Consider the following 14,359-nt stretch of genomic DNA (forward strand, 5'->3'; position numbering starts at 1 on the left):
GGGTTAGGGTTAGATATATGCATTATTGCTTAACGATGCCGGAGATTAGCTGTTAACTTAACAGACGGACAGACGGACGGACGGACGGACACATGGACGGAGGGCAAAACATACTCTCTCCCCATGCCTTCGGCCTGGTGGAGACAAAGACAAAAATGCTCTAACATGGGAGTGGATGGGAGCGTTTTAGCCTTCACATGATTTCCTTGTTCGTGGTTACAAGGACAGTCAAACAGTGACTCAATAGGTTCATCGTTCAGACGTCATTGGCAATGTGTACCTCAGAGCCCCCATGCCTCTTCAGAAGACAAAATCAAGGAGCCCGAGAAGATTCAGCACAGCTGGTGTCACTCACAGTACCACTACTCTCTGTGGTTGCACACAAAAAAACGCAGATCTGCAAGCTAACAACGTGTCGCGTCTGCAGCGTTTTGTCTTGCAAATCGTGTCTCAGCCTCACTCTGCTGAGATGGCTTATGTATGCCGTGTGTGTACTGTATGCAACATTAAACGTAAGCAAAGAATAGTTCTGCTTCTCTGAAGCTATTCACACAGTGGCAGCTATTGTTGAAGCTCCCCTTTGCATCAATACTGCATTAGTTCCTCTGCTGCACACCATTCATTCTTGAATGTTTGTTATAGGCCTATGTTAGGTACAGTTGGTTATTACATCATGCTGACTTCTAACTTTGTTAAGGCTGCAGTGCAACTGCAAACCTTAACTTCTTTTTAGTGAGTAAAATTACTAAAATATTATTTTGACTACCGGTAATCTGTAATTTGGTAGTATGTTAACAAAATCACACCCGTGTACATCATCATACATCCCGTTCCGCCCAATCATATCCTATGTCCAGCTCTTAATGTTTGTGTTTACACGCACACTAAAAGCTGGACATAGGAGGGCCCCTCAACAATGTAAACTAAAGCAACTGCGGTGCTTACAGTGTATTGCATGCAGGTTAAAATCTAATTATTCGCCACCAAACAGGCTTTGTCTACTATAGTTCAACAGTAGAAATTGTTGCTTTAACTATTGATGGCAAAAAAAATACAGCAAAACAATATTTTCCTCCCTCTTTGACCGTGGAGCACAAAGGTGCAACATTAATTCAGCAAGCATGAAGTAAAAGAGTGTAACTGTTCCCTTAGAGCCTATAGTGGAAACAAGACTTAACAGTGTGCTAAATATACGCACTGGTGATTCCCCCCTCCACCCTTTGCACTGCCCTGTCATTAGAGACATATGTGTACCAAAATACCCATCATCCTCTATGGTTCTGATGGGGCCAATCTCCAGTTTAGCAGACCGAAATTGATCTTTACTTCAAGCCTCCTCACGGCATAGCAGCCTCCTTATGGAGTTCCAAAAAGTGTCAAATAGAGAGTCACGGTTATGTTTTTTTAACCTCCAACAGTCTTAAACCTTCTAGACTTAGTAAACTGGACCTCAGTTGTCTCTGTACTTGGACCCCAAATATGAATGCCTGCCGTTTAAAGATGGAGTGCCACGATTTTTTTCCACCCTAAAACATGATCAGGTATTATTATAATATATAAGGAGGAAGAACTTTTTCCAAAAATTGTACAGTATTTATGTGGACACGCCCACCAGTTCATTAAGTTTGCCTGGTGATGGGTGGTGATCCACCTGAACTGAAGCCGCACCCACAGCTGTATTTGTATGATAAAGGGGGAGGGGTTAGGGGAGTGGCTGATACTAGTGCGGTGTCACTATATTACTGTTTATTTCATTGGCCCGTTTGACTGTCAAGGGTTCAGCCTCCAGGAAGAAACCCTAAATACAAAGTTAATACACCATTGCACATACAAACGACTCCAGGGTGTGTCATAGACACATGAAAAACTGGAAAAATACAAAAATCGTGGCACTCCATCTTTAAGTGATTAAGAAAAGCTATTGTTTGTGGTCTCATTATTAGCCCAGTTATAGGTGAGTGATATTCAAGCAAAGGTAGAAACGGCAGAGGTTTTGAACTTGACCACAACAGAATCCAGGTACTACTAAAAGGCAGTGGTGTGAAATTAAATTACAGTACAATTTTGAGTTTTTTGTTTAGTTTTTTTACAAAGTTTACAATTTCTACAATACTTTTACTTCCCCCACTTGCAAGTGCAGACGGTGTGCGGGTCTTTGTGCAGTTTGTGTGCATTTTTCTGAATACTTTTACTCCACTACAATTATGTGAAAACTTTAGTTACTATTTTTTTTACCAGATTTTGATTACCACAAAACATGCATTAATAACCAATTCAACCCTATACATTTCGGCCATTTGAAAATAGCCGATCTACAAGCTCACAATGCGTCGCGGTGTGAAGCGCTGTGAGCTTGCAGATCTGCTTTTGTCTATTTTTTGTTTGTTTTCTTCTGTTTTGTTTTCTTTTGTTGAACTTATATTTTGTAGTATATTTTTATGCCAAAACTACTGTACTTTTACTCAAATACATTTTGCCTACGGGACTTCTAGTTAGTAAAACATGTTGAGTACATCATTGCTAAGTTTAAATTGTCCCCCTCCTTTTCTCAGAGTAGGTTCATCCTCTGCACCCACCCAGGGGGCTGTGGTGTGGTGGCCTGTGGTTCATCCTCTGCACGCAGCCAGGGGGCTGTGGTGTGGTGGTAGGTGCATCCTCTGCACCCACCCAGGGGGCTGTGGTGTGGTGGCCTGTGGTTCATCCTCTGCACCCAGCCAGGGGCAGTGGTGTGGTGGTAGGTGCATCCTCTGCACCCACCCAGGGGGCTGTGGTGTGGTGGTAGGTGCATCCTATTCACCCACCCAGGGGGCTGTGGTGTGGTGCATCCTCTGCACCCACCCAGGCGGCTGTGGTGTGGTGACACGGGCCTGGACACTCCAACACAAGCTGTTCAGAGAGCGTTCGGACCCCCGGCTGTGAGTGTCCAATGTGCATGCATGCAACGTAGGGAGTGGTGGGGGGCGCAGGACGCTGGATAAAACGGCCCCAGCTCATTTACATTTAATCAAAAGGAACAACAGCTTCCAGTATTACGGTGCAGATGGCATTGTGCTGAGAGAGAGAGAGAGATGGGAGGAGTCTTAAAGTGTTCCATTGCAGATTGTTATGACCTCCACCTAGGAAGTTGTGTTTTTACCCCCCCCCCCCCCCTGTCTGCCTTTTTGTATGTTTGTGAATGTGAACTCTGTATCTTAACCAATTAACACCTGCGGATTTTCAAACACTTGGCATGTACATCTCCTATTTTTTAATGACAAATGTTGCATATACCATAATAAGGAATTATTTTGATGGAAATTTGTTTAAATTATGTTTAAGAAGTAGTGTAAATAGCCAGCACTATTTTCACTAGCTTGGGTCTTTGGGATCAGAGTTGACTAGTCTCTACCTCCAGGTCATGGGTTTGCGTCCTGGCCCAATGTTCTATGTTTCTAAGGTCACATTCAGACCTGTACTTCAGTATTCTGAAATGGGCATCTTGCTGTGTTTGCCTTTACACTGACTGTGCCAACCGCAGCAGGGAACGTTATCAATGAGTTCAATTCATAAACTACACAGTGAAATATATGGTGTTAAAAGCATACTTAGGAATAGTTAGGACTTAAGACGTAAAGTGAGGGCAACGTAACGTGGATTAACAAGCTAAAAGCAATTGGTTTCGATATCACATCATTGAGCTGGATGATATCCTACCTGGACGGGAGAGAACAGATGGTGGAGGTGAATGGAACACTGCCCCCCCCCCCCCAGTGAGCTGTGGCGTTCCACAAAGAAGCATACTAGGGCCTTTACTGTTCCTAATATGTAAACGACATGACTTCATCTTGTGACTGCAACTTGTTCCTGTTCGCAGATGACTCGGCACTGCTAGTCTCGGACAGGAACAAACTGCAGGTTGAAAAGGCCCTCAGCTCTGAACTCGGTAGAATCTGCACCTGGCTTGCTGATAACAAACTATCTTTACACCTTGGAAAAACTGAATCCATTCTCTTTGGATGTAATAGTAATCTCAGCAAGGCAAATGGCTTCTTGGTTAGAGTGGGTGACAATGTTATCACACATAAAGATGAAATTACCTACCTAGGTTCCATCCTGGAGGCTAATCTTTCCGGTGATAAAATGCCCACCAACGTAATCAAAAAAGTAAACCAAAGAACAAGATTCCTCTACAGGATTACAATTTACAATTTAGACATTTAGCAGACGCTCTTGATCCAGAGCGACTTACATTTAAGCAAAAACAAAAGCATGGCATACATCACATATATAAAAAGTAGTTATCATGAATCATGTATAAACTAAGAACGTAACAGTGGAGTATGTATGTCAACTATACATACTATACTATATTATACAATATACATGTGCACTATAAAGTGCTATGACTACATAAAATGCAATTCTAGTGCTGTCTACGTAACGAGCTATAAGTCTGTCTAAAAACCTAAGTCGACATAAAATGCTATCTAAGGGGGTAGGCTAGGGCAAGTGCTACGGGCCATGGTGGAGTTTGAAGAGGTGGGTTTTCAGACTACGGCGGAAGATTGGGAGTGAGGCTGCAGTTCTGACTGTGATGGGAAGTGCATTCCATAGTTTTGGAGCCAGAAGGGAGAAGAGTTTGGGACGTGTGGAGCGTTGTCCCGGCGTTTTTAATGAAGGTACCTCCAGCTTCCCTGCGTTGGCAGATCTGAGTGCGCGGGAGGGTTTGTAGGGTACGATCATACTTGTGAGATATGGGGGAGCCTTGACTTTGGTTGCTTTGAATGCCAGCATCAGAGTTTTGTATTCTGTGCGGGCAGCAACCGGGAGCCAATGGAGGGAGCAGAGAAGGGGGGAGACGTGTGAGAAATTTGGCTGGTTGAACACCAAGCGAGCTGCGGCATTTTGGATCAGTTGGAGGGGCTTAAGTGCACATACCGGTAGGCCATTAATGAGGGAGTTACAATAGTCAAGTTTTGACAAGACTGTTGTCTGGATTAGGAGCTGGGCTGACTCCTGGGTGAGGAACGGTCTAATTCGTCGAATGTTATAGAGCGTAAAGGATCTCCTCACTGGTCAACAAAAACACCTTGAAGACCTTAACAGGAGCCCTCGTACAAGTTTTCTTTGACTATGCATGCACCTCCTGGTACGACAGCACATCTAAAGCCCTTAAAACTAGGCTCCAGACTTCCCAAAACAAACTGGTCAGGCTCCTACTTGGCCTCACCCCCCGAACCCACCTCACTCCTGCCCACTTGACAGGCTGGAATGGCTTAGGGTCGACGACAGAGTACAGCATCTTGCAATGGGTCTGGTCCACAAGATTCGATACACCACCAAGATACCCATGTACCTGTCTAGATACTTCCTTAATGTTAACGAAGTCCACACCCACAACACCAGAGGGAGTGCAACGAACCATGTACAACCCAGATTCGGCACAAACAAGGGACTAAATTATTTTCGCTCCTATGCCACCAAAATGTGGAACGCCCTACCAACAGTCATTAAGACATGCGAATCCCTTGATTCCTTCAAAACCGCTCTCAAAGAGCACCTACGGACGGCTGCAATTCGAAACTGGCCCCCGTAAAAATCTGAATCCACCCCCACCAGAATTCGAATGAACCTTCACACCTGCCAAACGTAGCGCATTTACAACAATAAGCAGCAGGATTCTTTTTAATCGCAGTATAACATTCTGGTGTGAAGTGTCCTTGAGCAAGGCACTTAAGCCCTAACTCCACCCTGAATGCTGCCCCTGTAACACCCACTGCTACTGGGTTAAATGGAGAGGACACATTTAATTGTGCAAATATAGGCTACAGTGACAAATGCCCCAAAGGAGTGAGGACAAAAATATTTTTAATTGGATCTATTGTTGTCCATGTGTTGCTGCTTTGACTACTTTCTAGACTATTATTATTTTTCCAGTACTAGCATCATCTAAATGGCCATAATGTTGACGCATCTCATCAAAGCCATTATTGGTCTACACATCTCATCGTTCAGTTTACAGTAGCATTGTGGAGAAAAGGCAATCCGCTCTGCAGTGGACAACGTGTACTGGCTCTTTAGAATGGCTGTTGTATCGTTTACCTTATGCACTTAGAGAATGAGATAAGATGACCTTGGTGTGCTTGGTAAAGCACACATCCTTAACAGGGAAAGCTTCACTGCTTCCCCAAGGGAAAGGGATACTGTAACGCCACACGATTGAGTTGCACTCAGAACGTATCCCTTTACCCTCTCAATCAAATTAGAGAGGTGTAATGAACTATAAATATGTAGCAATGGGCTTCAGATGATCCAAATTTGAAATAATGTTGATTAGGTGGTGCTACAGTTGATGCTGTCATTTGAGTATCTGTGCACTCTGGGCTGTCTGGATATTGGAAACTGGAGCCTCAATTCTGCCTCTATTGATTCTGGGGCCTATTATATGCAGTAATTGCATGGTGCTGCCTTTAACAAGTCTTTGTTATTGCATCAGCGAATTGGATTACAAAGTTTATTGAAAGGCTGGGAGATATTGCCCTGAAAAAGCTTTTTCTGGCTCTTGTCTCCTCGTATTGGATGAGCACCATGCCGGTTCTTGTGAATATAAAAGTGGAGACCCCGTGATTATGCACTAGTATAATTACTTATTCATGTCCTTGCCAGTATTCTTGTGGATTTACATTATCATTATCCTTGATTTTAACACTTGTATTTATTGCGTCAGCGCTGTGGATGAGGTATACTCTCAATTTTGTACCAATTATCAACACGTGCTGTGGTGCCAATGTGTTTGTTTCTGCTAATGCCATCAAGAGTTGAGAGACAAACCTGTACATTTAACCAGTTCAGTCAACAAAGTATAGGATTTGTCGGATTTGACATATAGGATTTGTCTGCCAGGGGTCTATAGTTAGGCCCCTATGTTTTATCCCTCTACCAAGTCAATTCACTGAATATAGCCGATCTGCAAGCTTGTAGATCTGCTATTTTCACTGAATGTTGCCCCCCCCCCCCCCCCCCAGTGGGTTTACTGTGCCAGGTCAATGACATGATTAAAGTGCATTCTCCTACACGAATAGTTTAGATCAGCAGTCTTTTCAATGTATTTTAAATGCCATGCACAATAATGACCTGACACTACATGAAATGTCCCGAAGCATTTAAACCCTGCCCATGAGGTACTCCCCTGCAGACTAAAACGAACGCTGGCAATTATGTTGTAATAAAGCTCGACTTGGGTCTATGTCCTACATCAGGCACTATAGTGTCAGAGATTCCTCACATCTGCTTGGCCATGTTAGATGGATCAGGCTTCTCAATTACAAGCCCAGCGCTGCCCTTGTGCCACTGGGCCTGGTGTCTGCCAACAGACAGACAGACAGACAGACACACACGCACAAGCATGCACACACACGCGCGCACACACGCACACTGTGTGTTTTTCTCTCTCCTGTTGCTTTCCATGTCTTGTCTCCCTCTCTCCCTTAACCATACATGCTCACACATCCCCAGCCAGCATCTGGCTTTGGCACTTGGCTCGACGGAGGCTTTCAGAACAATTTAAATGGATAATCAGGCTGGTGATGTGAAGAAAGTGGATTGTGCATCTCTTAATCTGAGATCAGAGCCCCCCTAAGCTGCTCCCAGTGCAGAATTAGCTGGGCTTTATGTGAAGTGACACCAGACAGTGTGGAACACTGTAACACTCTGCGGGCTCCCAACAGACTCTTCTAGTCTGGCACCTCACCCCCGGGGGAGAGAGCCCTTCACTTACAGCTGACACCTTGCATAGCTCCGGATGAGACGCAAAACTACATGTCTCCATTATCAACTCTCCCTTGTGCAGATGTTAATTTGGATCATCATTAACAATAGGAGGGAAATGTACACAAATGCAGGCTTAGAGACCGATGTACGTCCTCTCCCTCCACTAGTGCCCCTCCCCACTCATCTTGTACCACTGTCCTCTGGCTCTCAACGTCGGGTTCATGGACCAACAGGGCCCTTAACACGGGTCTGACTGTAACTCTTGAGAATGTACAAATTGAACCAAGTGGATCCTTACTGTGTGGATTGAGCTCCCAAAGGAGAAAAAACTAATTCATACACACTCAGAGTTACAGACCCGTAAAGGTCAATTTCGACCCCTGGTGGGCCCACAGACCAGACATTGAGAAACAGTGAACTAAAGTCTGGCATTACTGCCCTCATCCAAGTAGTTCACATCTAAAGTTTGAAAAGTGTGAGACCTACTGATTTAGAAGGCCTTTGTAGAATCGACCTCAGGTCCTATAAAGGGTGAAAGGTCAGTGGTGTTAGTTCTGTTTTTTGCTATAAAAACGGAGTCCACCTTAGCTCTCCTTCCTCCCTGAAGGTTGTTTCAAATCTCTCTTGGTCGGAACTCAGTAATTCAGGACACAATGCACCAGTCTATAGGGTCCACTGGCCTATATAATTCTGTCCTCGATTTAAACTTACACAATGTGATACACCACATGACAAGAAACCTACTTACATCAGCAAATAGTATCCATATGAGGGAGCTGGATAATGGAAGTGATGGATTTCCCTCCTCAAACCCCATCCTTTTGAGGGCCATAAACATGGCTGAACAAACAGTTTTTGCTACACATCATTCTCCTCAGAATTGGGGCTGCAGTCCAGAGGAGTCTGATGGAGAACAAGAGCGGAGCCCAAACCAAAACCAGAATGAGTCCGTCGTTTGCAATGCCAATAGAGTATGGCCACAGAGAGGCCATTTGGGCCAATTTTCTACCAACTCAGACTGTTGGAAGTTGAATGCTGCGAGAGGTTTCATGATGATCAGACAGACGCTCATTAATTTATGGCCACATCTGTGCCGGCCCGGGCCACATCCCTTGTGTGTCCAAAAACGTAGTTACTGCATTTTGGCTGTATAGTAGACTAGACTAGACTAGACTAGACAGACTAGACTATAAGGCTGTCCCCGAACATTCGGGGACAGAGTTAGAGTTGGCACTCAAATCTTAATTAATGGGCTTGAACCATTTTTTTTTTTTTTTTTACGGCGAGAATGCGATATGCATAATAAGAGTACTATGTTCATGTTGTGTTTACATGTTACATGTTTATTAATAATCAGGGGTTGCACACAACTGATGCGCCAGTGTGCATACGTCGTCGACAGTTATGTCTCAGCTGAGACAGTTAAGACAGTTATGTAGAGAAATCTGACAGGCATTCAAAAGCAACTCAAATGTGATGTTATGTCCTGTAAGTAGACTTAGAAATCTAGTGTTGACTAATCATTACATGTGGCTCTTAATTTTTAAGTTACGTATGCACAGGAAGTCCGCTGTTTCCAGAACAGTGGGTCAGAAGTCTCGGGACCAAATTGTGGGTCGCGGATAAATGTTATTGGTGTGAAATGAATACCCCTCTATTTTTTGTTTACTACATTTTGTTTAAAATTATTATTATTTCAAGCGATTTTACAAGTAGTAGTGAAAAAGCAGATCTACAAGCTCACAACATGATCGGCTATTTTCACTAGTTTGGGTCTCGAGCTAAAACGTGTTTGAACCACTGATTGGAACCGCCCTTTTTGGACAATTTCCAAATAATTTTACACACATGGTTCAACAGTGTTGCAAGGTTTTTGTAGTGATTGGAGAACCATTTTTGAATCCATCAATCTATTTCTTTGCATTTGTAGCACAACCTAATGATCTTCTAATCATGGAATTTCTGGGTATATTTCATGTAATTATGCCCGGGCCGTTAGTCTATTTAGGTGTCTGTTTAAGTACATGTTGTTCAATATCTTCAGAACGAAACAAGATGTACAGTTGTACACAGTGTTGAATAGGCTGGGACAAATAACGATCCACAAAATAATTGGACCTGAAATCGTGTTCCTGTGGTTTAGGTGGTATTTCTTTTTTTAGTAGGTCGTAAGGCACATTTTTAGCTGAAGGATGGATGACGCTTTTATGTAAATAAGACTCACAGCGTAAAATTCAAAAATGTGACCTTTAATTATACCACTCCCACCAGGCCAATTGGGATCATAGCTGTTCTGAAAATACTGCACATAACTTCCAAACATTTGGTAAATATTTTATGTGTCTACTATTCAAGCGAGAGTAGGAGAAACCAAGCACAAAAACAATAGGATGTCAGAATCCCAGAATGGTGTGAGTCTTTAAGCCTCAGCGTTTTACTGCACACTGCTCTGAACACAGGGTGAGACAGACTGAAGGACACAGGTCTGTGATAGCACTCTCTTCACCCTGATCACTTCCATGTGTTACTGTCTGGAAACACTCCGCGCTGACTCAAGACAGTCCCTTTTATTTATGTTATAGTAGACACTTCTAGTTTGATTAGATAGCTCTCAGCTGGCATGATGGTGGTGGGCCAAAGGTCCAGACGTTTTCCACTGAACTCCAGGATAACATGACAGTAACAGGCTGATGCTAAATCAATCTGTTAACTGTTAACTGATGCACATTAAAGTTCCACATTGAGGCTGTCCGGCGGAAACCTTGTACAGTATGTCCAAAACTGTTAAATATATAGTTAGTATAGTTATTATTATTTGTATTAGCATTAGTATTATTATTAATGTCTACACCAGGCCGAAGGCATAGCCAAGACTATGTTTTGCACCCTGTCCGTCCGTCTGTGCAAGCAGCTAATCTCCGGCACCATTGTCCCAATCGCAGCGAAACTGTGTGCACACACGCATGCTAGAGCAGAATTACGGCCTATTATTATGCAAATTGGTACACAGTATCTCTATAGTCATGCTATCAAGACCGATCTGTCTAATTTTTCATATTCAATCGTGATTGGCCTACATTGCCTTCCAAAGTTTGCAGGATTGGTTTGTTTTTTTAGTGAAATGCCTGAAATTATGAACGCAGCGCACGATTGCCGTGAACCTGCACACATACCCACTAGACAGAGGAAGAAATGTCACCCTTTTCACATTGGCCTGTTATAGCCCCACCAGGAGGACACAATAACCTACCTGACCTGGTGGAGACCTTTGTCTATTATTATTATTATTTAGTCACAAGCTCTTGTTAATGCTTTTCATTGGTTAAATATTTATAAAAACCAACAAACAGAATAAACCACTTTAACTTAAACATACAAACATATACTTTTGAATTTGAATCCTCAAATTCAAAAGTAGCCAAAGTAGCAGATCTACAAGCTCAAAATGAGCCGTTTCACGAGGCGCAAAGATCTGCTACTTTGGATGCTTTTGTCTGACGCTGTAGTATGTTGAAGTTGTATGTTGTTAATTTACAACAAAAAAAACAACACAAAAATATGGAATATGGAGATAGGAGGTTTCTGCCCGACGGCAACAATATGATATTCTATTCTGTAATCCAGAAGTGAGCTTCTCTGATCCTGTATGACTTCAGGTCGCTCAAAAAATAAAAAAATAAAAGAAAACCTTGAACAGCTGTGAAAGGAGAATTGGGAAAGTGAAACAGCAGCAGGTTATGGAGCAGCGAGCGAGAGCAAAAACGGGGAATGAGATCTCTATTAGCTAGCTCCGCTGCCACTGGAATTCATCAATGCTTGTCAAGACAGTGCCCTGAGTAGGCAATGAATTAGTTTCAAGTGTCTGTGTGCTAAAGCAAGCACGGGGAACATTAACACTCCCTAATCAAGAGCTGTGTCTGCATATTCCCTCCACTGCTGTCTGTCTCCCTGTGGTTTCATTTCAGAGGAGGCAAGAACGCAGAGACAGAACGAAAGCACAGGAGCTGCATGGCTTGAAAAAAACAAACAAACATACGTAGGTCATACTGTAGGTTCAAGCCCCACACTGGGCTCATGGCAGGCCAGGGCTGGACAATATATTGGTAATAAAATTGATATTGTGATATAAGACACGATATCTTCTGCCATTTGCGGTATTTGGATTTTATCCTATATTAATATTGGCTAATGGGAGGACTGGCCGGCAGACCACATCTGCACATCATCGTCACCATGACTCAGCCATAACCATAAGAAGTTATCAATGCAGCTACACCCAAATATGGTTTGTTTTGTACGCAATTGTAATGGTAAAATTAATGTCTGCTAAAAGCCATTTGGCTTATTTGGTTAAGTTAGGTTGCCATTTTGTCTCTGCCAGTGAAGGTCCCAGTCACAATGAGGCTCAGTTGTGTGAGAAGGCAAGTCAACATCTGTCCCTTAAAGGACCACTTCACCACTTTTCAACCTATCTTCATATAATATATAAGGTCCTCACTAATAATCATGATAAAATGGAACGATTTTTTCCCTACTCAGTCTGTGTCTCATAGGAGGGCTGTGGGCAGTTTAGAAACCGTCCTACAGTGACGACATCATTAGGCAGATCTTTTTTAAACACGATTTTTTTACAAAAATGTTTAGATTTTAATTATTGTGAGAACGATGGCTTCGCATTGCAACTTTTCAGGACTAGCCTGCAGTTTCTATTAGCTTGTATTCCCCATCGATGATGTCACTGGAGGACGGTTTCTGAATTGCCCACAGCCCCTATGAGACAATGACCGAGTAGAAAAAAATTGCACAGTTTTTCATGATTATTAGTGAGGACCTATTATATGAAGATAGGTTGAAAAGTGGTGAAGTGGTCCTTTAACTGTCCTGCAAACCAATGGTTTTCATTCAATGGCTGTTGAATAAGGCAAGGGAGTCAAGGGACATTAACCACATTTGACCCTGGAGTTCTGGGCATGCAATCATAGCTGAACAAAGGGAGGAAACAGTTAATCAAATATAGTTACTGTAAATGCTCTCAAATAGAAAATATATGTTTTTAAAATGGATTTAGCACTTTTTGATGAAATATGAGGGGAAAAAAACATCTGTAATCTGTGGTCTAGGCCTCTAGGGGCTCTCCAAAATCAGGATGGGCATCAGACCCAGAAATCTGCCATCGGCCGGGCTCCAGAACAGTCCCATCTCCAAGAAGCAAATAAGTAAATTAAGTGTGACCGAAAGCTTTAATTCTGGAGGCAGAAGGATTAGACCGTTTGATGAGCAGATTTACGGGTGCAGGCATGGGGAACACAAAGGAACACTTCTGGCAAGTGTAATAACATCTGAAAATATTTCTGAAAAACCCCTATTCCTGTGACGTGTATTTTCCCTGCACTTCAACCCCACATCTCTCATCCCCAAGATTAAATGCTATTATCATGTATCCTCTCTCTACCATTTTGTGTGTGTGTGTGTGTGTGTGTGTGTGTGCGTGTGTGTGTCTCTGTGTGTGTGTGTGTGTGTGTGCACGCGCGCGCATTTGACATGTTCCATTTGCACTCATCATATTTGTTCTCCCTCTTTGTTCAAAGTAGACCTTTTCATAGGTTTAGGAAATGTTACATCTCTGTGCACTTAATAGACAAGTGTATCAGCACTCAAGCTAAAAGACTCCCTTAAAACAAAATTGTTACTCCTCTAACAAGGATTCCTGCCGGCTTTAAAAGTACTATTTTAATCTTGGCCTTTTTTCATCCGCTTGGACAGACATTCCACACGCCCAGCTTGGGAGACGAGGAGTTTGAGATTCCGCCCATCACGCCCCCGCCAGAGACGGAGTCCGGGCTGGGAGGGCTGTCCGACGTGGACTCGCCGTTCCCGGGGGTCCCGGAGCAGCACAGGGGCCCGCTGACCCCTCAGTTCCCCCCGCAGAGCCTGGAGCTGCCCTCCATCACCATCTCACGGAACATGATGGACCAGGAGCGTCTGCACATCAACAATGGCTTACCTGTGAGTGTACACCATCTGCACACATGATACTCCATCAGCACTAGGGAAAGGAAGGTCTCTTTTATTTTCGCAGCGCCAGATGTTGCTCTCTCTGCCACCTCATTTGTCTGCGTGGCCGGTCGGCGCTTAGCTGACCGGCACCCGCCCGTCAGCAGCCAATCATCCGCTAGCGCTGTCCTTCCCCCCCCCCCCCCCCCCCCCCCGAGTTGACGTATAGCCTAACTCGTACGAGACCAGGGTTCTAGTGTAGTGTGTGTCGAACACAAAAGAGAGAGAGAGAGAGAAGGTGTTGAGGACATTGCAATGTGAAGTTGTATCAGGAAAAAAAAAATGAAACGTGCCGTTCCCGAGTCCCGACGCAACGTCGTGTCACCTTCACAGTTTTCCGATCGCCTCCTGTTGTCAATGCATCTGGTGGAGCATCTGGCCATGTTTACAACACAGGAGGGATGTGATCACATTGAGTAAATGTCATGATATTATGTTTCTTTACCGTGTGAGGATTCTTTCCTTTCTTTCTTTTTTTCATAAAGCCTCTGAATGATCCTCTGTAAGGTGAGCAGATGTGAACAGATCACAGGTGTTAAGAATACAAAGCAAATCC

The 14,359-nt window shown here is 43.5% G+C and overlaps 1 protein-coding gene across 1 annotated transcript in view; it reads left to right on the forward strand.

Annotated features, from left to right (window-relative positions):
- tox3 (TOX high mobility group box family member 3) overlaps positions 1 to 14,359 on the forward strand; it is a 70,181-nt gene that overhangs the window by 38,969 nt on the left and 16,853 nt on the right. The window contains exon 3 of the mRNA XM_080772531.1: positions 13,513 to 13,755. Within this exon, the coding sequence (XP_080628657.1) occupies positions 13,513 to 13,755 (243 nt within the window). The remainder of the gene's footprint in view (positions 1 to 13,512; positions 13,756 to 14,359) is intronic.

The sequence above is a fragment of the Protomyctophum bolini genome (genome assembly GCF_963924005.1).
Source record: "Protomyctophum bolini genome assembly, chromosome: 1".
Lineage (NCBI taxonomy): Eukaryota > Metazoa > Chordata > Actinopteri > Myctophiformes > Myctophidae > Protomyctophum > Protomyctophum bolini.